Source organism: Panthera uncia, assembly GCF_023721935.1.
Source record: "Panthera uncia isolate 11264 chromosome C1 unlocalized genomic scaffold, Puncia_PCG_1.0 HiC_scaffold_4, whole genome shotgun sequence".
NCBI lineage: Eukaryota > Metazoa > Chordata > Mammalia > Carnivora > Felidae > Panthera > Panthera uncia.
Genome location: NW_026057585.1, coordinates 84782572 through 84804749, shown reverse-complemented (window position 1 = coordinate 84804749; position 22178 = coordinate 84782572). Strand labels below are relative to the sequence as shown.

Below are 22178 nucleotides of genomic sequence, written 5' to 3'. Positions count from 1 at the left end.
TGGACCACTCATCTCAGGACTGTTATGTGAAGAAAAAAAATCCCATTCGGTTTGCACATTTGGGGATATCTTTGTTACAGGCACTTTTGCCTTTTCCTTAACAACACACACCTGCTTAATAATGCTCCTGTCTCCTGGAGGTGTCTGGGCCATGTCCCTCTGCTCTCATCAACTTCCTTCAGAATTTGCTTCTCTTTGGATCTCCGCTATATTTTATGGTTCATTATTATAATCACACCCCTGCAAACATGAACTCCTTAGCCCCTCTTTTGTTTTGTCTTGCTTACTTGGCGAAAGCCATTCTGGTACCTGTGCTCAGGTGTCTGAAGATCACTGAGAAAGTCATACAACTAGGCCAACCGGTGTCTTATTCTCAAACATCCAATGGACCCAACATGGAAAAGTCTACTGTTTTTCTAGTAGGAATGATTTCCTTCTTCTCCACTCTCTTGAGATGATTATTGCTTTCCTTGTCCTCATTCCTCAGATTCCCTACCTCTTTTCCTGGATATATTCTCCTTTGGTGACCTTGCCTCGTTCTTTTTTATTTTTTTACTTATTTTTTATTTTTTTAATATATGAAATTTACTGTCAAATTGGTTTCCATACAACACCCAGTGCTCATCCCAAATGGTGCCCTCCTCAATACCCACCACCCACCCTCCCCTCCCTCCCACCCCCCGTCAACCCCCAGTTGGTTCTCAGTTTTTAATAGTCTCTTATGCTTTGGCTCTCTCCCACTCTAACCTCTTTTTTTTTTTTTTCCTTCCCCTCCCCCATGGGTTTCTGTTACGTTTCTCAGGATCCACATAAGAGTGAAACCATATGGTATCTGTCTTTCTCTGTATGGCTTATTTCACTTAGCATCACACTCTCCAGTTCCATCCACGTTGCTACAAAGGGCCATATTTCATTCTTTCTCATTGCCACGTAGTACTCCATTGTGTATATAAACCACAATTTCTTTATCCATTCATCAGTTGGTGGACATTTAGGCTCTTTCCATAATTTGGCTATCGTTGAGAGTGCTGCTATAAACATTGGGGTACAAGTGCCCCTATGCATCAGTACTCCTGTATCCCTTGGGTAAATTCCTAGCGGTGCCTCGTTCTTTACACAGACCATTAAAGTCCTCTATCACACCGACACGGTTTCATCTTCCTCCCACAAAGTCTGCACACCCACCTGTGTGTGCGTGCTGCAGACAGCTGCCCCTGCTTCCCTCCGGGGCGGTTGACTCTGAATCTTTACCCCTTTTGCTTGCTCAAAGTGTTTCCTTACCGGCTGGGTCATTTCCCGACAGCCTAGGACCATCTCCAATATCCTTCATCTTTCCCAATAAAACAAAACAAGCATCTGTGTTGGTCTTCCGTTCCACGTAACACACAAACACAAACTCAGTGGCTCGGAACAACACAGACCGATTGTGCCACAGTTTCTGTGGGTCAGAAGTCCAGCATGCTCTTGCTGGGCTCTCTGCCCAGGGTCTCACCAGGCTGAGAGCTAAGTGTTGGGCGAGGCTGTGATCTCTTCTGAGGCTCGGGCTCCCCTTCCAAGCTTACTAATTGGTGGCAGAATTCAGCTCTTTGCAGTTGTAGGGCTGAGGTCCCCGCTTTCTGGCTGTCAACTGGAGGCCATTCTCAGCTCCTAGAGGCCACCAGCTGTTCTCGGCCACATGGCCCTCTTCACAGCATGGCAGTTTGCTTTTTCAAGGCCAGGAATGGAATCTCTTTCGTTAAAAAAAAATTTTTTTTAATGTTTATTTATTTTTGAGAGAGAGAGCACGCACAAGCAGCGGAGGGGCAGAGAGAGAGGTTAGACACAGAATCCAAAGCAGGCTCCAGGATCTGAGCGGTCAGCATAGAGCCCGACGAGGGCTCGAACTCACGAACCCTGAGATCATAACCTGAGCCATAGACACTTAACCAACTGAGCCGCCCAGGTGCCCTGGAATCTCTTTCTTTTAAGGGCTCATCTGATTAGATCAGGTCCACCAGAATAATTTACCTTATGATTAACTCCAAGTCAACAGATTAGGGACTTTAATTATATCTGCAAAATCCTTCACCTTAAAACAATTTTTTTTAATGTTTATTTATTTTTTTAAGAAACAGAGAGACAGAGCGTGAGTGGGGAAGGGGCATAGAGAGAGAAGGAGACACAGAATCCGAAGCAGGCTCCAGGCTCTGAGCTGTCAGCACAGAGCCTGACGCGGGGCTCGAACCCACCAGTTGTGAGATCATGACCTGAGACGAAGTCGGATGCTTGACCGACTGAGCCACCCAGGCGCCCCCAAAATCCTTCGCCTTTGCCATGTAATGTAACCTAATCACAGGTGTGATGTCCCATGATGTGGTTTCTGCCCACACTCGAGGGGAGGGGATTTATGCAAGGCATGAATCCCAGGAGGCAGGAATCTTGGGGGCCATCTTAGAACTCTCCCTATCACAGCATCCTTGACTCTTACCTCTGTAGGTGCTGCCTCAAGTCCCTTCTCCCCAACCCAGAGAACTTAAAAGTGCAGTGTAGACGTGATGTGTCTGTTTCCCATCTGCTCCTCAGCCCACTCCAATCTGGCTTCCATTTACTGAGATTTTCCTTGTCCGGTTAACTGGTGCCCACCTTGCCGAATGCAATAGGCACATTTCTTTTGAATTCTTTCTTTCTTCTAATTTTTAAATTTATTTTTATTTATTTATTTTTTAAGTTAAAAACTTTTTTTTTTTTTGTTATGGAAAATACCAGACACACGTAACATAGGGAGAACAATATAACGGATGTCCACAAACTCAAATGCTCAGCTCCAACAGACGTCACTGTGTGGCTAATGTTCCATCTCTGCTCCACCACTTCTCTCCCCTGGATTCTTCTGGTTATTTTAAAGCAAATCCGAGGTATTCGCGTCGTTAGCAAATATACCCAGTACTTCAGTATGGATTCCTAAGACGATGACTTTTTTTTTTTTTAAGATTTTATTTTTGAGTAATCTCTATTCCCAACGTGGGGCTTGAACTCACAACCCCGAGATCAAGACTCACACGTTCCGCCGACTGAGCCAGCCAGGTGCCCCTAAGACAGTGACTTTTAAATAGGAGCACAGTAGCCTGGGTAATAAGAAAATAATAATAATCCCTTAACGTTACCTAATGCCAGTCGTCACATTCCCCGAGTGCCCCATAAATGTCTTTTGCAGCAGGTTGGTTTGAATCAAGGTCGAAACAAGGGCCATTCATTGTATTTGGCTGATATCGTTTCCTTTAAACTACAATAATCCTCTTTTTACTTTTTAGTTTTTGGTCTTGCCACTTATTTTTTTAAAGAAATGTGGTTATTGTTCCAGAATTCCCCCACTTTCTGGGTTTGGCCACTTGAGTCCCTGGTGTATGGTGTGTCACAGGCTCCTCTGCCCATGAGCCCTTTTCTGTTCTCATCACACTTACGGTCCCAGCCGCATTTAACGCTGCTGCCCGTTATCTCCTCCTTGACATATTCTCCTTTTGATGATACCACACACTCCTGACTTTTCTTCCAAGTCCCTGGCCAGTCCTCTTCAGTCTTGCCTAGTTTACTCCTCTTCTACCCAACCTTGAGACACTAGTGGTTCCCTAGACCCCTGGCTGGGCCCTGGGCCCTTCTCTATCCACCTGCTCTCTCCCTAGGTTAGTTCACCTGGTTCTGTGGCTTTTAATGCCATTCAGATACTGTAAGACTCACACCATTTTATCTCTAGCCCAGCCCTCCCCCGAGCTCCAGGTCCTTATGTGAGGACTTACTCGATAGTCCCACCCAGCTCTGCCAGTGGTATCTCAAACTCAACGTGTGCTAAAGGGAACACAGGATTTCCTGCTTCCCAGATCAGCTGTCCCTCGGAGTGAACAGCACACCCCCACCCGGCCAGTAGAGACTGGATGCTGGAGTCTCCCTAGAGTCCTGCCTTTCTCTTACTTCCTGGTTTGCAGCCCATCAGGGTCTGTCATCATACCTCTAAATGACGCACTGATGTAGATGTGTGTCCCTAGTCCTGGCCACCGTCACCTTGACTTGGGACATTGCTCCTGTCTCCTCACTTCTTTCTTCCATTCCAGAACCCCTCCAGTCAATTCTCCACATGGCCCAAAGTCATCTTTTAAAAGCATCCATCAGATAATGTAACTACCCTGTTTAGATCATGGGAGTACGTCTCCAATGCACTTCAGAGTCACTCCCTGCTCTCCTGTGCTTCTGTGCTTTTCTCCCTCTGCTCTCCAGCCACAAAAGCCCGTCTCTCAGGTCCTCGGAAATGTCATAGTCCTGCCCATCTCTCTGACCGAACCTTCTTCTTCCTGCTCACCATAGCTGGTGCCCTCTTTCCCTGGAGCTGCAGCTTACACAGTACCTCTTCAGAGAGCCCTTCAGGCTCCCCTGGATTTTAAGGGCTCTCTCCTATTATTCTGTCTCCTTCAATGCACTGAGCACAAACGTATTGATGTGTGCACATGTTTATCGTTCCTCTGCACTGCCAGGCCATGAAAGGTGGCCCGTTTCACCTTTGCACGAATGGCGAGCTCGTGGAGAACCGGACCCTATTCCAGCTGTGGGACTGGGCTGGCATCTAACCAGCCAGGCTCCCAGAAGCCTCCCAAGCAGCAGCGGGACACTGGGCGCTGCAGGGATTAATTATTCAGAATGTGAATCCCAGGGCTGGTGGCTAGATTTTTTTTTTAATCTCATTTTTAAAACACGGGCATAAAAACAAAAAACACGGGCATAAAATTTATACATAGTTATCTACATAAATCCTAAGTGGCAATAGTCTGATCGAGATAAGGAACATTTCTATCACCCCAGAAATCCCCTCTTGGCCCCTTCCAGTCAATCCCCAAACTCACAGCAACCACTGTTGGTAGCTGGATTTTCCTACACTGTTCAGGCAAGGGCAGTGGAATGTTTTAATAATACTCCAGCCAGTCCCCATAGCTCGACACCACTACTGTTACCAATGAGACCCATTTCTAGTATCCGTGTGCTACCCGGCACAGCCTCTGAGGTTGATGGGAAATAAAATCAACCAAAGCTCTGATAGTGGCCAGGACTAGAGAATCGCCCTGCTGGCTAAATGGAGCTCATAACTTCTACCCTTACCCGTCTCAGTGTGAATTCCCAGCCAGAGCACGGGCGGCTCAGGGAGCTGAGCTTAAATTAACACACATCTAACATCACACCATTTATGCTCAAATTCAGACGCTACTGCAGAGCAGAACCAGCGGACCGGGCTAAGGAAAAGGGATCTTGGTGGGCTGGCTGGTGGCCCGGGAAACCACCAGCCTGGAAAGCTGGCTTCTTGGTGGCCCGGAAAGCCAGCCAGCAGGCCCAGGGCTAGGGATGTGCTGAAGCAGAGAGTCCTGGTTGATGTCCTGTGGGCCACAAGGTCAGTCCAGCAAACACAGACCACATTCGAACACAATCTCTGACCACCTGCCACCTAGTTTCAGAGCCGCCTCCGACCTCCCCTTCCCCCTTTCCTGACGCAGGTGGTATTGGGGACATGGAAGGAAAAACAGCTCCAGAGATGTATGACCAAGGATGTATGACCCTTCTTTCTCTCTGCAGCCCCCAGACTTTCCACCTTCCAGGAGTCCGGGGATTCCTGCTCCTGGGTTCAATTCTTCTGGTTTTCCTTCCTGAAGCCCCTCTCTGGGACACCCTGGGAGCTAAGAATGGGGGGTGTCTCAGCTCTCTACATGTGTTCCCCTCTCCCCTCCATCCTTCCCCTGAGCAGAGTGCAGCAAATAATAGACCCTCAAAAGATATTCCTTGATGGATAATTGCTTTCCTGGCTCTCCCATGATACTTTTATTGAGCTCATGATGTGGGTAGGAATTATGAAGACTTTGTAACAGATGAGGAAACGAGGATGAGTGTGGGTGTCTGCCTCACCAGCACGCTGATGCTTCCAGGACGGGGCTCTGTGCTCCTCTCTCTTCACACCAACATGCATGCACACACACACACACACACACACACGTGCGTGCACATGCACACGCACACATGCACACATGTCTGTGCACTCTGGACCTACTTGCTGAACTGCATGGGGGCAGCTAAGCCTTAGTTGCCTTGTTTGCAAAACGGAGCGTTGTGTCAGATGTTCTCCATTTGCCAGCACAGACCCACTCCCCACCTTTCTCCATTCTGCACTGCTCAGTGGAGGCTGACCTGTTCCAAAGCTGCAGTTCTCACCAGGTTCTAGACACTTCCCCTGCTCCCCAGGTGGTAAAATCTTCCTGTTGCCGCTAGCCCCGAGTGCTTCGCCAGCCTTTCTTGGCTCCAAGTCTGCCCACACTTTGTAAAAGTCCCTTCCTCAAACCCTTTTCAATTACCCCTTTAAATATGCCATCTGCTTCCATCCAGGCCTCTGATGGCTACCAGAATGATACCAGAATAGCCTTGGGAAACGGATCCTTGGATGGGATGCTGACATCTGAAATTGGGCTCCTCACACATCTTGATTAGTGCGTGAACAGCCTCCCCGACAGGGGGTAATGGACAATGGTAATCTGTGGCGTGTAGCGGTATCATGGCTCCTGACTTTAGGGCCAATGGTGGCAAGAGATGGACGGGTGAGATGTTGGGAGATCAGGAAGCTCTGGCCCTTAGTCACCATGGTGACAGTAGTGACTACAGACTGGAGTGGCCTTCCGACTCTGCATCTGACTGCCCTAGGAAACATACACAAAGAAAAAACCAGCTCGAAAGCCTTAAACTGGGCTACCCTGGGGGAAAAATTCTCAATATGGGCCTGTAGGCAATGAGAGGTGATGGGGTGAATTCTGAGGAGGATCAGCATCCCTTGTGAGGTAACTTCTCTGAGTGAAGTCACTGAATGACTTTTATGCTAGGAAAGGCTGGTTTCCTCGGACTGAAGGCAAGGGTGGCAGGTGGGGTGGGATGGTGGGTGGGTGGGGGTGGGGTTCTGCTTTCACCAACAGGGAAGATTCAGGGTGTGTTGGGGGCTCAAAGTTCTACCCAAATATCCCATCCCATGTCTGGGGTGGGGCGGGGGGACCATCCCATTCCTTCTGAACCAGTGGTTTTCCCTTAGCCTAAGATACTTGGTGAGCTACACGTTTCATTAGTTCTGCAACCTTGGGGTTTTGACAGTCAGGGCCCGGGCTTGGTTCTCTGCCATATCTGTGCCATGGCTACCAGAGAGCAAAGATCCCTTCGGAGCCACCCTGGGTGTGCTTTCTGAAAGTCATGAGTTCAAGGCTTTCAATCTGTTCACAGCCCCAGTGGATCCAAGGGACCACAGGCCTTGTGTCTGTAAATGAACTGGGAGAATCCCCCACTAATTTCCTGACTCATGGAATGAGAACTCTTAGGGCTGGAAGGGGCCACATGGAATCCCGCTGTGCTACAACGTCACCACCCATCAAATAGCCAACCAAGGGCAATACTATATTCCTAAGGGAATTTCAGAAATTAGCGCCACCATCAAAGATCGGAACTAGGCAGAGATTGTCATTCCCATCAAGACTCAGTTTATCCTCACTTATTTGGCTGGTGCAAAAACCAGTTAGGTCCTGGGGAATGATTGCAGATGACTGTGAAGTCAATTAGGTAGGACGCCGATTTGCAGCTATGGTTCTACACATGAAATTTTTACTGAAACAAATCAACACATCTCCTGGCCTGGTCTACATCTTTGACCCCAAGTGCTTCCTTTTCTTTTCCACTAAGTAAAGAGAATCAGAAGTCATTTGCCCTTGTGTAGCAGGGATGGTCCATCTTTACTACTTCGGGGTTTTGTCTATTCTGGTGATTTCTGTCATAATATAGTCCAAAGTGACAATAATCATCCTGATATAGCTCAGAACACTATGCTAGTCCATTACATTGATGAGAGTTTGGTAATTGGGCCTGGTGAGCAGGATATGGGGAGCACTTTAGATTCTTGGTCGAACCTATGCATGCCAAAGAAAGGGTGAGAAATCTCACAAAAATTCGGAGGCATGTCATGTCAGTGAACTTTCTAGGGTATCTGGTGGTCTCGGGGCAGGTCAAGACATCTGTAAAACGAAAGACAGGTTGCTGAACCTCATGGTGCCCACTGCAAAGAAAGGGGCAAAATGTTTGATGGGATACTGGATTTTCGAGGCAATGTTTATCACATTTGGTCGTGCCGTTCTGCCCATTTACTGAAAAACCTGCAAGACTGTAAGTTTCAAGTGAGGCCCTGCAGACAGAAGACTTCAGGCCCAGGCTGCCCTGTCACATGTGCTTTAGGGCTTGGAAGTGACTGTGGCCGAAAAAGATGCTGTACAGACAAGCTCCAATGGGAGAGTTGCAGCACAGTTACAGACCCTTAGGGTTTTGGATTAATTCATGCTCTCTTCTTCCAATAACTAGTCTCCATTTAAAAACAGCTCCTGGGTCCCTGAGTGGCTCAGTCCATTAAGCATCTCACTTTGGCTCAGGTCATGATCTCACGGTTTGTGAGTTAGAGCGCCACTTTGGATGAGCTTGAACCCTGCTTCGGATGAGCCCTGCTTCTCTCTGTCTCCCTCTGTCCCTCCTGGGATTCTCTTTTGCAGCCCCTTGCTCACTTGTGCCCTCTTTACCTCTCTCTCAAAAAAAAAAAAAAAGACAGCTCCTGGCTCACAACTGGACATAAATGGAGACTGAAAGCCTGACTGTGGACACCAAGTGACCCATGCAACCAGAACTGGATATTATCTGATCCAGCTAATCATAAAATTGGACATGCATGGTAGCATTCTATTATTAAATAGTATATAGGAGATCAGGTCTGAGCAAGTCCAGAAGGCACAGGGAAATTGCATGAGCAGGTGGTTCAAATTCCCATGGCATCTCCTCTCATTGCTTCACTGCTTCTCCCTCTAGTTGGGGAAGTTGCTTTGACCAGTTAACATGGAGGGAAAAGCACAGACGTGATTTCCAAATGGGTCTGCACGGTATGTAAGCACCGGCCACAAGTGGACAGCTGCTGCATTAAAGCCACACTGAGGGCATCTCTAAAAAACAGCGATGAAGGGATAACCTCTCAGGGTATCAGGGTAGAACTTCTGATTATATGGATTGTCCATTTTGTGGGGAAGGTGAGGTGACCTGAGGTACGGATCTACACTGATTCACGAACAGGGACTAACAAGTTTGCTGGCTGGTCAGAAACCTGAAAATAACAAGATTGAGAGATTGGTGGTGAGGTCTAAGAGAGGAATATATGGACAGACTGCCTGAAATGGGCACAGGTGGTAAAGCTATTTCTGACCCATACAAATGCCCTGAGCATCCATTATGAAGAAGCCTCTAAATAACTGGATGAGATCTATTCTGCAGATGTCAACTTCTTTTCCCAGCTACCTTGGTTCTTAATGGGCCCACATACAAAGTGGTCATGGTGGCAGGGATAGGGGCTATTCATAGTAAGGTAGGCAGGATAAGTGACCTCCCAGAGATGTCCTAATTCTTGGGATCTGTGAATATATTTTATATGGCAAAGGTGAATTAAGGTAGCAGATACAATTAAGGTTGCTGATCAGCGGACTGTAAAAGTAGGGAGATTATCTTGCAATATCTGGATGGGCCCAAAGGAATCACAAGGGTCTTGAAATGTGGAAGCAGGAGGTAGTCAGTGTCAGGGTGGTGTGGTGTGGGAAAGGATTGGCTGTGACTAGTTTTGAAGATGGAAGGAGGGCACACGCTAAGGAATGCAGGTAGCCTCTAGAAGCGAGAAAAAGATTCTCCTCTAGAGACTTCAGAAAGGAATGCAGCCTTGTTGACACCTTGATTTCAGCCCAGTGGGACTTATGCCAAGCTCTTGACGTCCAGAACTGTAATACAATAAATCTGTGTCATTTGAAGCCACTAAATCTGTGGTAGTTTTTTACAGCAGCCACAGAAAACTAATACACACAGGCTCAACTCATTTCCCTCACCGAATCGAATGGGCAGCTGGCACTGCTGAGCGCCCAAGCTGCCAGCAGCAAAGACCAAGAGTTTCCCATGTGGCACCATTCCCTGGGGCAATGGTTCTCAAAGTGTAAACTAGGAACCCCTGGGGGTCCCCCAAATTCTTCCAAGAGTTCTGTGAGGTAAAATCTATTTTCATATTAATACTAAGGCATTCTTTGCTTATTTCACTGTCATTGTTTCATGAGTGTATAGTGGAATTTTCCAGAGGCCTGACATATGTACAACACACTAAATGCTGAAGATTTGAGAAGCTAGCTGTCTTGTATTAAGCCCAATCTCTTTAGAAATTTGTAAAAATGTTAAGTAATGCTGCTCTCCTCACAGTTTTTGTTTTGAAAAAGTTTTCATTCAAAATTTTATATTAACATGCACTAGATTTATTCATTTTAAACGAGTATTTTAAAGCTTAATTTTTAATCCAGGAAAATAAATATGCCCCCCCCCCCAAGAATCCCTTTTTAATTTTTAAGAGTATAATTTTTCAGTAATTTTTAAGAATGTAAAGGATTTCTGAGACCAAACCTTTGAGAACCACTGTTCTAGGGTTACCAGCTAGCTAGCTTCCCATTGGCAGGTTGATTACGCTAACTCCTTCTTTTGCGAAGGGAACAGTTATCAGCTCACGGTAATAAATATGTATTTGTGGTATCGACTTGCCTTCCCTGCCTGCAAGGATTCCGCCAGCACCATCATCTCTGGACTTTCCAGAATGCCTTACTCATCACTGGGCCATGTCACACATTGCCTAACTTCATTTTATGGTGAGGGACAAACAGCAGTGGTCTTAATGCACTGTACTTACAACGTACCCTGTCACTCAGAAACAGCTGAATGGATAGAATAGTGTTAAAGCACCAGTTGGGAGGTACTCTGCAAGGTTAGGTTGACAAGTAGAAAGCAGTATGTGCTTTAAATCAGTGGCCAATATCCGGCTCCACCTCTCATAGCCAGAAGGCAGAAGCCCAGGGGCCAAGGAGTAGGTAGCAATGGGAGTGGCTCCTCTCAATATTATTCCAAATAACCCACTGGAGGAATTCTTGCTTTCCATCCCCTCAACTTTGTGTTCGGTGGGTCTACAGTCCTTAGTGCCCAAAGGAGGAATACTTCCTCCAGGGAGCACATAAATGGTTCCTTTAGATTGGAAGTAGGGTTTTCCCTTGGCCCAGTTGGAGCTCTGTATGTTATCTAATCAAAAGGCAGAGAGGGGATCAACTGTACCAGATAGTGTGATTGATCTAGGTTACCAGAAGGAAAGTGGGGGGTGGGCAGGAAGGCTATGTTTGGAATCCAGAGTACTGGGTGCCTCTTGGATCTCCCATGTCCAATAACGACCGTCTGCGGGAAACTTGGCAACGCTTCAAACCTAAGACCAAGAAGAACCTGAACTGTATGGCTCTTACCCACCAGGTAAAGAACCAAACCAGCTAGAGAGCTAGCAGCTGGTAAGAGGGACAGAGAAGGGGGTGGAAGAGGGTTGCCATTGAGTGGAAAATTATGCCTTGTGACCAGCGGCAGAAGGGGGTGCTGTAGTGGGTTTCTGGGTTTCTGTTGTTGGTTTTCTGCACCCACCCACCACCCCATCTTACTGGAAGAGCCCTGGTGATGGGTGACATTTTAAGTTAAAGGGTATGACCGGAGGATATCAAGAGTATGGTTAAGTATGAGAAGGAGGTGGTGGTTGATGAGACTGTGCTTCTCCTATTGAAGATGAGCTTTCCTTCCATTTTTAGAAAACTGAGGTGAAGTTTACATGAAATGAGCCATTTTAAAGTAAATGATTAGTGGCACTTTGTACCTTCACAGTGTTCTGCAACCAGCATCATAATCTATTTCCAAAACTTTCCATCACCCCAAAGAGAAATTATGTAATCATTAAGCAACAGAGACATGAGTTTTTCATCTGAAGGATCAGTGGATGGTGGGAGCAAAAGGCATGGCTGTTTGGATGTCTTGTCCCCTAAATCCACTCTCTCCTTGCTCCCTTTACTGCAGGGCTGACCCTTGTGGACTGAACTCCGTGAAGTTACTCAGGTGCCTTCCCTTCTGGCTCCCTAATGGATTTGGCTAAGGGCAGGCACCAGCAGGATCAAAAGCAGAATATTTATCTCCTGCTTCCCCATCTGGCAGGGGCTTTGCTCTGCTCCCTATGGCTGTGGCTCCAGCAGGGTGGCCCCCTCCTCTAGCAACAGCTCCTTCTTCTTGTTCTAGGGGGAGGGAGTCTAGGGGTTGTAATGGCTTTCTGAAGTGTGAGTCCCCTGGGCCCCATTCCTGGTAGGTTCCCTTAACCCTGCCCACACCTCTGTAAAGAATCCTTTAGTTGAAGGCTCTTCAGTATCCCTTTGGGTGTATCGTCTGTTTCTTGTTGAGACATCGATTGCCACAGGAACGGATGGCATGGTCCTTCCCTACAGTCCTTTTGCACTGACCACTCCTGACTCCCAGTCGAAGCAAACAAGATGATTTCCTGGACAGCCCACCTTCCAAGGGTGCCTGGGGCGTGTGCCAAGGCCCCACTGCCCTCTGGTGGTCAGCTCCTGGAAATGCACCTCAGGGATCCAACCTCCACTGAACTGAGCCCATTGGGCACCCTGCACAGTGCTGAACCTTACACATCTGAGCACTTTCATCCACGTTACTGTCCCCACTTTACAGGTACCAGAACCTTCCCACTGCCATTATGTATAAATCAAAATCTAGCCAAGGATTACAAGGTCCCATCTTTGTCTCCCTTCCTGTCACTCTCTGACCCAGCCAAACCGGTCATTTCTCAGATCCCAAGGTCTTCGCATGTGCAGCTCCCGATTAGAATATTCAGGAACTCTCTGAAACCTTCGTCACCTGATCAATCTCAGCTTATTCTCTAGTCCTTTCCTAAGATCACTCAGGATAGTCCTCCTTGCCACTCCCGACCCCCTCTCACTTGCTGTCATTCACAAACACACTGGGTTTTTCGTGGTCTGCATGAACGTCTGCTGGATAGTGCTCTCTCCTCAGGAGGCCGGAGGCTCCGGAGGGCAGGGACCATCTTGCTTTGCCCACTGCTGTTATCTCCAGGGCCTGGCACACAGCAATAACCACACCAGTGCTGACACGGATTAGGCATTTCTCTGCGCTAGCCATTGAGCTAAGTCCTTCAGGCGCCCAGGCCAGGCCACCCTCCTTCCCAAAGTCCTGGTCCCTAGGAAGCAGCCCTCAACTGTATAAAAACTCACACGTGTTTATTAGAATATGAAAAAGATTCGGTTTCTTCTGTACAGGCAGCAGAGCGGCAGCAGCTGTGGTGGCTTTGAACATGGTTGTCAATGTCACCCTTGCATGGGGACTCCTGCCCAAAACAGCACTTGCACGGAGAGGAGGGGGACAGATGAGCACCCACTGCCCAGTCCACTGGGAAGAGGGGCACTCTGACTATTGCACAATCCTGGGGAAGGACAGACACCAATAGGCCTGGGCCTGGCCATGGTGGCAGTGGGGGTGGAGTGTGTGCCTGTGAGCAAAGGCCCCTAAGGGCCCAGGACTCTGCCCACCACCAGCCCTGGTGGGGTGGGAGATGCTGGGGGAAGGCCTTCTCCCCCAAGGGCTGGGCTCCACAGCAAGCTGGGTGCGGTGCACATAAGAGGGGGAGTCTGGGGGCACATAAGAGGTCCAGGGGCCTAGGGGGTGGGTGGGGGGAATGAGAGAAAGAACAGGTCAGCAGGGACTGAGGGTCAGGCCCAAGAGCAAAGGAGGTGCCAGGAGGCCCAGCATCAGTGAGTTAGAGAGAATCATGAATCGGGATGTGTGTGTGGTCACTTCTAAAATCACGGCCTTGGGGCCACACTTAAGAGCCCAGGAGGCAGAGGACTGATCTGGGGGAGAGTGTTGGGCACACAGGCACAAATGAGGAGGGGTAATGCTCTGGAGTAGGAGGGCCAGAGCTCTGTTCAATCAGGGGTTTTCAAAATGTTTTAAAAACAGGAATGCCCTCTGTGCAAACTGAATCATACATGGAGTGTGAACAAACAAAACAGATAAAAAGGCAGCACTTTCTGGATCCCCTGACAGTCCCTCCCCTGACAGTAGCCCCTGAAGTGTCTGGTGGTCCCTGGGGAAGCAGTCTGGAAAGCTAAGTCACATCACTGTCCAAAGTGCCCCAGCTCCAGTCAGGGAAGCTCAGATATGCCCTCGGCCTGCAGCTCTGAGTGAAGACAGGTCAGGGTAGCTGGCCAGGTGACAGAGCCAGCAGGAGGAGGGTGGGCCTGCCGTGTGTCACTGATTCGTACCCCAGTCAGATACCTGGTCCCCTAGTCTTCCCACTGTTAATGTAGGGCCCAGCCTAGGCCAAGAGAGGTCTCGGCTCCTTCCCTTTCCAGGTGGGACCAAGACTGAGCCAGAGGCTCTTTGGTTAGGAACTAAGATTGGTTTGAATGAGAAGGGCGACGGAGTAGGAGGCAGGCCTCTGAGGGCTGGGAATCCCAGAGGCCCTGGACCAGGTTTGGGAGACAGCCTGGATCAGGAAGGGGCAGAATCTGCCTCCCAGCCCAACAGTTCTGCCAAATGGATTGGGAAGGCAGTTCTGGTGGGAGGGAGGGCGCTTCCCAGGAGGCAGGGGAAGCCGTGCTGCGGTTGGGGCTGTGGGCCCAGCTGCCATGCGGTCAAGGTAGGGGCAGGGCCAATCCAGGTCAGGAAGGACGAGGGGAGTCCCCAGCTCCCCCAGCAGCCCCTGTTCTGGTGGGAGAGTCTGTGGTGGGATGGGCACTGCCCACTGACTCCAGTGCTACTGCCCCTTGGGGATGAAAGGCTCTCCCTCCCCAGGCTCAGGGTGAGGACCTGGGTCACTAAGGCAGCGCTGTATCCTCTGGGAGCTGGGGCTGTCACTTGGTCCAGGGGTGAAGACATCATCGGTGCCTGGGGATGAGGGCTCCTTGGTCCGCATCACAATGCCCCCATCGTCCTCCTCGTCCTCCTCCACCACCCTCGCTGGATCCCGGTTCAGCCCCAAGACCTTGCCCTTCAGCTCCTCGTTCACCAGGTCCACAGACTCGGGAGACTGCGGGGAGGCTGGGTCGATGGTGATAACAGGCAAATCGGCCTTCGGCTCATAGGCCAGGGGGTCTGGGGACCAAGAGCAAGGCACACGTTGGCTTCTGCCCTGAGTCTGGCCTGGCGTGTGCTCCACCTTGATGTGGGTCAGCAACCCCCCCCCAGAACCTTCCTAGGAGCATGGCAATGCTGCCACGTTTCAGGATTACTCCACGTGGCTCCATATGAGCCCTTATCAGATGGTTTCTCTTCCCTTCAGGCTGGGGCTCCAAAGGTAAGACTGTGCTCCTCTCCTTAGACCAGGGACTCCCACAGGTGACCCTCCTCAGACCAAGGATTAGGGCCCCTTCCTGAGTCACCACCTGCCCCTGGGGCCCAGGCCTGGGAGAAGGTCCGCTGCCATTTCCTTCACGTGTTGGGATATCCCAATGGTGCAGACCCTTCTTGCCTCACCGCCAGGCACCAAACCCCTCCACGGTCCTCACCGTGAGCCCCACATGAAGCATCTCTGTCCCTAGGGAGGACAGCAGGGCCATTCTTCTGCCCCCTTGGGGAATCCCCAACTCCATCTGATGTAGGAGCTCATGGCTTGGGAGGAGGTCAGAGGGAGTAGCCTGTCCTCCCCAGCGGTTCTCTGAGCCCCATTCCTGTCAGAGCCTCATCTTCAGGAGACACTGGCAATGAGTGCCCCACCTCAAGGCCCCTCGTCGGGCACCCTGCACTCTGCCTTACCTGAGCCGATGCGGGCCCTCGACATGGTGGGTGAGTCCAGCTTGTGGGCCGGCACCGTCAGGTAGTTGTTGATCTGACAGAGAGAGGGCAGACAGGGGTGAGTGCGGGCAGCCCCTCTGGATGGCGCCTGAGGCCGATGGCCACACCCTCCTTTGGCGAGCTGGTGGTGCCCGGGTGCTCGCTCCCTCTTTGGCAGTTCCTCACTAGGCTCTTCACTTGCCTCTGCCAGCGCTGAGGCCATGCTGGCACTTTAGGGGTTCCTGAAGGCTTGGCCCAGCCTGTGGTCAGGCCACGCAATCTCCTGAGCAGCCTTAAACTGCCCTGCCTCTCACACAGTGACACTGCCCTGGTTTCTATCTACTCCAGTCCACACTCGCCCCTGAGGTCCATAAAGTCAGCTCAGGAGAACTGGACCCCAAATGGCCCTCAGGTATCTCAGTGCAATATGTCTAAACTGAACTCAGGTTCTTATCTTCCCTTAAGCCCTTGTTCTATCCTAGGGACACCTGGGTGGCTCAGTCGGCTCAGTCTTGATTTCAGCTCAAGTCCTGATCTCTCTCATATATTTTTTTAATGTCTATTTATTCATTTTTGAGAGAGAGGGAGAGCACAAGAGGGGGAGGGGCAGAGAGAGAGAGAGAGAGAGAGAGAGAGAGAGAGAGAGAAGGGCGGGGGCGGGAGACACAGAATCTGAAGCAGGATCCAGGCTCTGAGCTGTCAGCCCAGAGTCTAATGTGGGGCTTGAACCCATGAACTGCAAGATCATGACCTGGAATCCGACATGCTTAACGAACCGATCCACCCAGGTATCTGTCTCTCATACTTTCAAGCCCTGTGTCGGGCTCTGCTCTGACAGTGTGGAGCCTGCTTGGGATTCTCTCTCCCTCTCTCTCTGCCCCTCCCCTGCTCACATGTGTGCGTGCAATCTCTCTCTCTCAAAATAAATAAATAAACGTTAAAAAAAAAAAAAAGAAAATGAGAGGTTAGAGCACATGGATAGACTCAGATGTCTGAGGATACGATGAGAGAGCAATGGCCTCTTTGCTGCTCTGAGAGGGAAGGAAGTGGAGGAAGAAGCAGCTTTCTGGAACCTGCCCTGGGGCTCAGCCTTCAATACAAGTGGAGGAGGCCCCCCCCCCCCCAAAAAACCCCAAAAACCCAGACTGCAGTGGCTCTCTCTTCACAGGGGCTTGGTGGTGGGGGTGTGGGAAGAACCCAGACTCCCGGAAAGGCGGGAGCCAGCTCCAGTCCTAGACGCACCTTCTGCTCTAGTTGCCGGGCCTTCTGTCTGCGCAGCAGCATCTGGTTCCAGGCCTCCTCATAGGGATCTGCCACCAGTGTGTGTCTGTTGTAGGACCGCAGCTGTGGGAGGAACAGCCGTCAGGCACTAGAAGCTGGGCCTGGAGGAGCCAGGGGGGGTCTGGGCATGTGCGGGGCAGGGCTGGAGCAGAGAGACTCCTCTGCTGGAGGGGCACCAGGCGGAGAGCAGCCCCTCACCCGCTGCCTGGTCTTCTGCAAGTTGTTCCTCAGGATTTTGCGAATCTCCTCCTCCTTGTCCTTGGACAGAGCTGGCAGGATGCGCTCGGCAGGCAGGGACTTGGGGTGGATGTTCCTGGACAACAGGGCACAGGTTAGGTCCCCGGGAGAACTCCTGTGACCCTGGAGTGCAGGGTCTGGGCCAGGAGGTCACCCAGGGGGTGGCCTGGGGGTGGGGGTGGTCCTCACTGCGGCCCTGCAGCCCTCTCACCCACCCTGCTTGGACAACAGAGGGGCCTGCCCCTCCCCCCCCCCCCCCCCCCCCCCCCGGCGGCCTGCCAGGTTGGTGTGCGTGCAGAAGCTGCCAGCATCGGCCATGGGCACTCACTGCATGGAGACAGTGGAGACAGCAGAAGGGATCTTGCCCATGCCACCGCTCTCCACCAGCTCAATGGCCTGCTTCATCTCCATCTTGTGGTAGAAGGCGATGAGCTGTGGCTCCTTGGAGCGCTCCCCGGCTATCAGACACTTCTTCACATACTTCTTGTTAAACCGGTTGAGCCTGGCGGGAGGAGGGAGGAGGGAGAAGATGCGTGGAGCCAGTTCCTCAGGGTGGGATGACACCCAGGGCCCGGGAGACCCTCACCTGCCCCTCCCCGCCCACCAGGCCTGCCACCTACTTGTCCTTCCAGTGGTGGTGGCCGTAGTGGCCACAGATGTCCTCGATGCCTGTCAGAAGGTGGTCCAGGAACTGAAATGGGCCCAGGGCCAGGTCAAGCCTCACTACTGGGCTCCTTCCCTATGGAGACTTCTGAATGCCCCCCCCCCCCCACCTTCCACTCTAGTGTAGCTCTGCTCAGCCCAGCCCTGTAGTTCCAGGAGCAGCCAGGAGGTGGCACCAACACCTCACTCATCCTGAACCCATGGCACCTCAAACCCTCTGCCTCTGGGGCCTGGCTGAGCCCCCTTCCCTGAACCCACCTGTGCCCAATGCCTGCAATAGGTTCCCAGTAGAGGTAGAGATAGCATGACCCCCCCCCCCCCGGCACTCCTGGCTGCCCACACCACACCTGCCTATGGCACAATATGGTGACCTCAAGGGGCTGAAGGATGACCCAACACTGGGATGAGGGAGGAAGGAGCTGAGTGAGGCAACGGACATGAGGCCTGGCTGCTCCCCAGCTCCCTGAGCCTTTTGCAACCGAGCGCCAAGGCCCAGCTTCCAGTACCTGTGTGTGGATTTCCTCGTTGATAGAACGCTTTGTTTCTTGCTTTTTCTTCACAGCCAACAGGTCTACCAGGGGCCGAATGGTCATGCCCTGGGGGGCAGGTAGGTGTCAGGCACTCCAGTTCTGCTACCCTGGCAGGGAGGCCCAGCCTCCCCTGCCCCCACCTGCAGAGCTCCTGAGGCTGGTATGCCCTCTGCTCTGAGGTCCCCAATCTCCCAACCTCCGTGCCAGCCATCGTATAAAGGTAGGTCCTTAAGGGCTGCTTCTTCCTGAAGACACGAGCCCATCCAGGGGAATGACTCCCTTAGCCCGGGCGAGGGGTTGGAGGGCCTGGGTTCAAATGTGGGCTCCGCCACAGACATACTTTGCAAGCCCAGAGAAGTCAGGCCTGGCTGATAGGGAAAACTACTTCTGCTCTGCCTCCCTCACAGGACTGCCACTGATAACCTAGTAAGAAGTGACAGCAAATTTAACTGCATGTTTTCCAGGTGCCAGAGCCAGCTGTGATTTACTAGTATTAGTTCGTGAATACCCACAATGACCCTAAGAGGTAGATCTTTCCATTGTCCCCATTTTACAGACGAGGAAACTGACATAGAGGGTAAGTAACTTTCTAAGGTCTCTCAGGAGTAGTAACGCTGGATTCAGACCCAAGCAGGAAGGCCCTCCCTCAATGCTGACTTCATTGAAAATGGGCTTGGTAAACCATTACCATATACAACTGCAAAGTTAAGGTCATAAAATATTTTTGAAGATGGAAACAGGGCAAGCGGGTGAAAGAGGCAGCCCCCTATCCTTATTAAGGACAGAAGGTAAGTCTAGCCCCAGGAGGATGCCGCCATATCTTTTTCTTTTGAGAAGGCAATGCTGTTTCCCAGCTAAGGCTTTGCCACGATTTATATCTAGGAAAGACAGAGGGGATAGAAATGGAGGCCTAGACAGACCATTTCTCACTTGCCCAAAGTCACAGGTCAGGTAAGGTGGAGCAAATTTCCGCCATCCAGGCTGGGTTTCCTTGGGGATTCTGAGGGGTTTGGGGGGACTCTCAGCTAAGCCAGGTTCATTTAAATGCACAGAAAATACTGACCAGCAAGGCTGGAAGGACTCTGGGATCATCTAAGCTGATGCCCTCACTTCACAGATGGGGAACTGAACCCAGAAACGGGAGGAGGGTCTTTCCCAGGGTCACACAGGGGCAGCACAGCTCGGGCTGACTCCAGACCTCCTGCTGCCCAACTCAACAACCTTTCTAGCTCCCCCCGTTGTGCTATGATTATCCCATTTTACAGGCGCAGAAACTGAGATCCTAGGACATTAAATCACTTCCCCAAAGCCCTGTAAAGAGCCTGTGGGCCTGCTGACCACACCCGCTTCTCTCAATGCCTTCTGGATCTCTAACTAAGTTAGGCAGCATTCTGGCTGCTCTACTTTCTGATCGGTTGCTCACTATCATAATTCCCCCTTCACAATTAAGGAAACTGAGGCCCAGAAAGGGGGAGTGGCTTGCCCAAGATTGCACAGCAAGTGATCAGTGGACTAGAACCCGTGGCCCCCTCTCACTGGCAGACCCAGGGTCCCCAGGCAGGGCTGCTCCGCCCCGTCCAGCACCTGCACAAAGACGGTGAAGAAGATGACAGTGATGATGGCAGTGAGGAACAGGTCACACATGGGGAAGTGCTTCTTGTCCAGGAGGTAGCCCAAGGAGAAGGCGATGGCCCCTCGCAGGCCTCCGTAGGCAATGATGAACTGGTCCTTGGGGGTCAGCTTCACGATTCGGAACTTGTTGATGAACCAGGTCAGGCCCAGCACACCTGCCAGGGAAGGGCAGGAAGAGTGTCAAACTGTCCCCAGCCCCTCCCGGCTTCCCCGCAACCGCTCTGTCTGGAGGAAGCCTCCGCGAGTACATCCACCCAGCGCGCGCGCTCACTTCCTGGGTCCCTCAGCCGACAGCTGGGTGGATCCCTCAGAGGGTTTCCCAACCTGGATGTGCTTTAGAGATATCACAAGGCCTCCGGTGGCTGGATGTCAGAAGGGGGGTGGGAGAAGAGCTGAAACAAGGCTGGTCACATGTTGAATTATAATGGGTTCATGGGCTCAAAGTTTCTGTGTGCTTCAAATTTTCCATAATAAAAAAGTTTTCTTAGTTTCTTTTTTTTTTAATGCTTCTTTATTTTTGAGAGGGAGAGACAGAGTGCAAGTGGGGGAGGGGCAGAGAGAAGGAGACACAGAATCTGAAGCAGGCTCCAGCTGTGCTGACAGCTCAGAGCCCAATGCCGGGCTCGAACTCAAGAACTGCGAGATCACGTGTGACCTGAACCAAAGGTGGACGCTCAACCGACTGGGCCACCCAGGCGCCCCTAAAACGTTGTGGGTATTTTGGGTTTTTTTTGTTTTTTAAATGCAGAGACTTGGATGCAACCTCAAGCATAGAACCACAATCTCTGGAGGATGAGGCCCTGGAAGAAAGGGGATTTAGAACAGTGCACCAAGTGGATGTGACACCCAGTCAGGCTTGGGGACCAAAGACTGAGTCTCAGAGGAGAGGTGAGTGAGACCCAGAGGGGGAAGTGATACAGTCTCTGCGGTGAGGCGTGTCTGTATAAGTATAAGCAGGACCCAAGGACTGGAGGCCTGGTCCCTGGGTGTGGCCCTGGGCTGGCGGCGCGGCCAGATTTGGAGGAGCCGTCCCCAGCTTTCCAAGGGCTCGAGTCACCAGCGCCACAGGACCACGCAGAAAACATTCACAGATCCGAGCTCTGGGGCACAGGCTCCCCGAGGCCCCTCCGTGCACTCACACACGACTGTCTTCCCAGAGGTCACAGACTCACCGTGAGCATGGGCTCCTCTCGAGGACCCATCGTGGTCTCAGCGTGGCAGAGAGGGGCAGGGGAGCACCTGCTGCACAGCCAAGCAGGGGCTCTCCACACAGGGCACCCTTCCCTCCCCCCCAGCCGACCCCCTGCCCCCACCGTGCACGCTCGCACACACACCTCCACCCGGCTCCAGCCCAGGACCTCACCCAGCACTCGGGCGATGAGGCAGAAGAGCAGGGTGCTGATGACAAAGGTCCAGTTCCAGTGGTGGGAGCCAGCCACCGTGGAGACGCCGAGGAAGATAAAGATGAGGGTCTCACTGACACTGCTCCACATCTTCAGGAAATATTTGATGGTCGTGTGGGACTTGTGGGAGATGTTGGCCTCCACGTAGGGGCGCATCACCACTCCCGAGGCAATGAGTCTGGGGTCAGAAAAGAGCAGAGTTCGGGGCTCAGGCGAGCTGCACCTTCCCAAAGCCCTTCCACTGCCAGGGAGGCTGAGCAATACCCATTTACTGAGCTCCTCTGACGGGTCGGGCACTCACGGTGGGCTTCACGCGACTTTTCCAGCTCAATCCTCTCACTCAACCCTCAGACACCGTCGTGTTTTTGCAGTTTTCAGCTGAGGGACCTGAGAGTTAAGAGACACTTCACCCTTCCACTGTTACCCAGGCAGTGAGTGGCAGAGCTAAGATGCAAACTGAGGTCTGCCCGACTCCAAGGCCTGTGCCTCCTCCCCAAGGCCGTGCTGCCTCTCTGCCTAACAGGAGTCAATTACACATGTCCGTGGCCTTGGTTTATTACCCTGGAGTGCGGTGTCTCACAGATGGGGGTCTCCACAGTAGCTGCCCAAGCTCTCCTGGCCTGGGGTCCATACCTGAGCTCTGCTCCTGCTGGCCTGGCCTCCTCAAGGTCACCCTGAATCCTGT

General features: G+C 51.5%; 1 protein-coding gene across 1 annotated transcript in view; it reads right to left on the bottom strand.

The window, feature by feature from the left end:
- Positions 1-9595: 9595 nt before the first annotated feature.
- Positions 9596-22178, bottom strand: part of SLC9A1 (solute carrier family 9 member A1) — a 51255-nt gene continuing 38672 nt past the window's right edge. Inside the window, exons 4-12 of the mRNA XM_049617688.1 lie at positions 21454-21671; positions 20043-20245; positions 18435-18524; positions 17886-17956; positions 17594-17767; positions 17227-17341; positions 16990-17091; positions 15730-15802; positions 9596-15069 (exon numbers count right to left, since the gene is read on the bottom strand). Of these exons, the coding sequence (XP_049473645.1) occupies positions 14732-15069; positions 15730-15802; positions 16990-17091; positions 17227-17341; positions 17594-17767; positions 17886-17956; positions 18435-18524; positions 20043-20245; positions 21454-21671 (1384 nt within the window). The 3' untranslated portion in view covers positions 9596-14731. The remainder of the gene's footprint in view (positions 15070-15729; positions 15803-16989; positions 17092-17226; positions 17342-17593; positions 17768-17885; positions 17957-18434; positions 18525-20042; positions 20246-21453; positions 21672-22178) is intronic.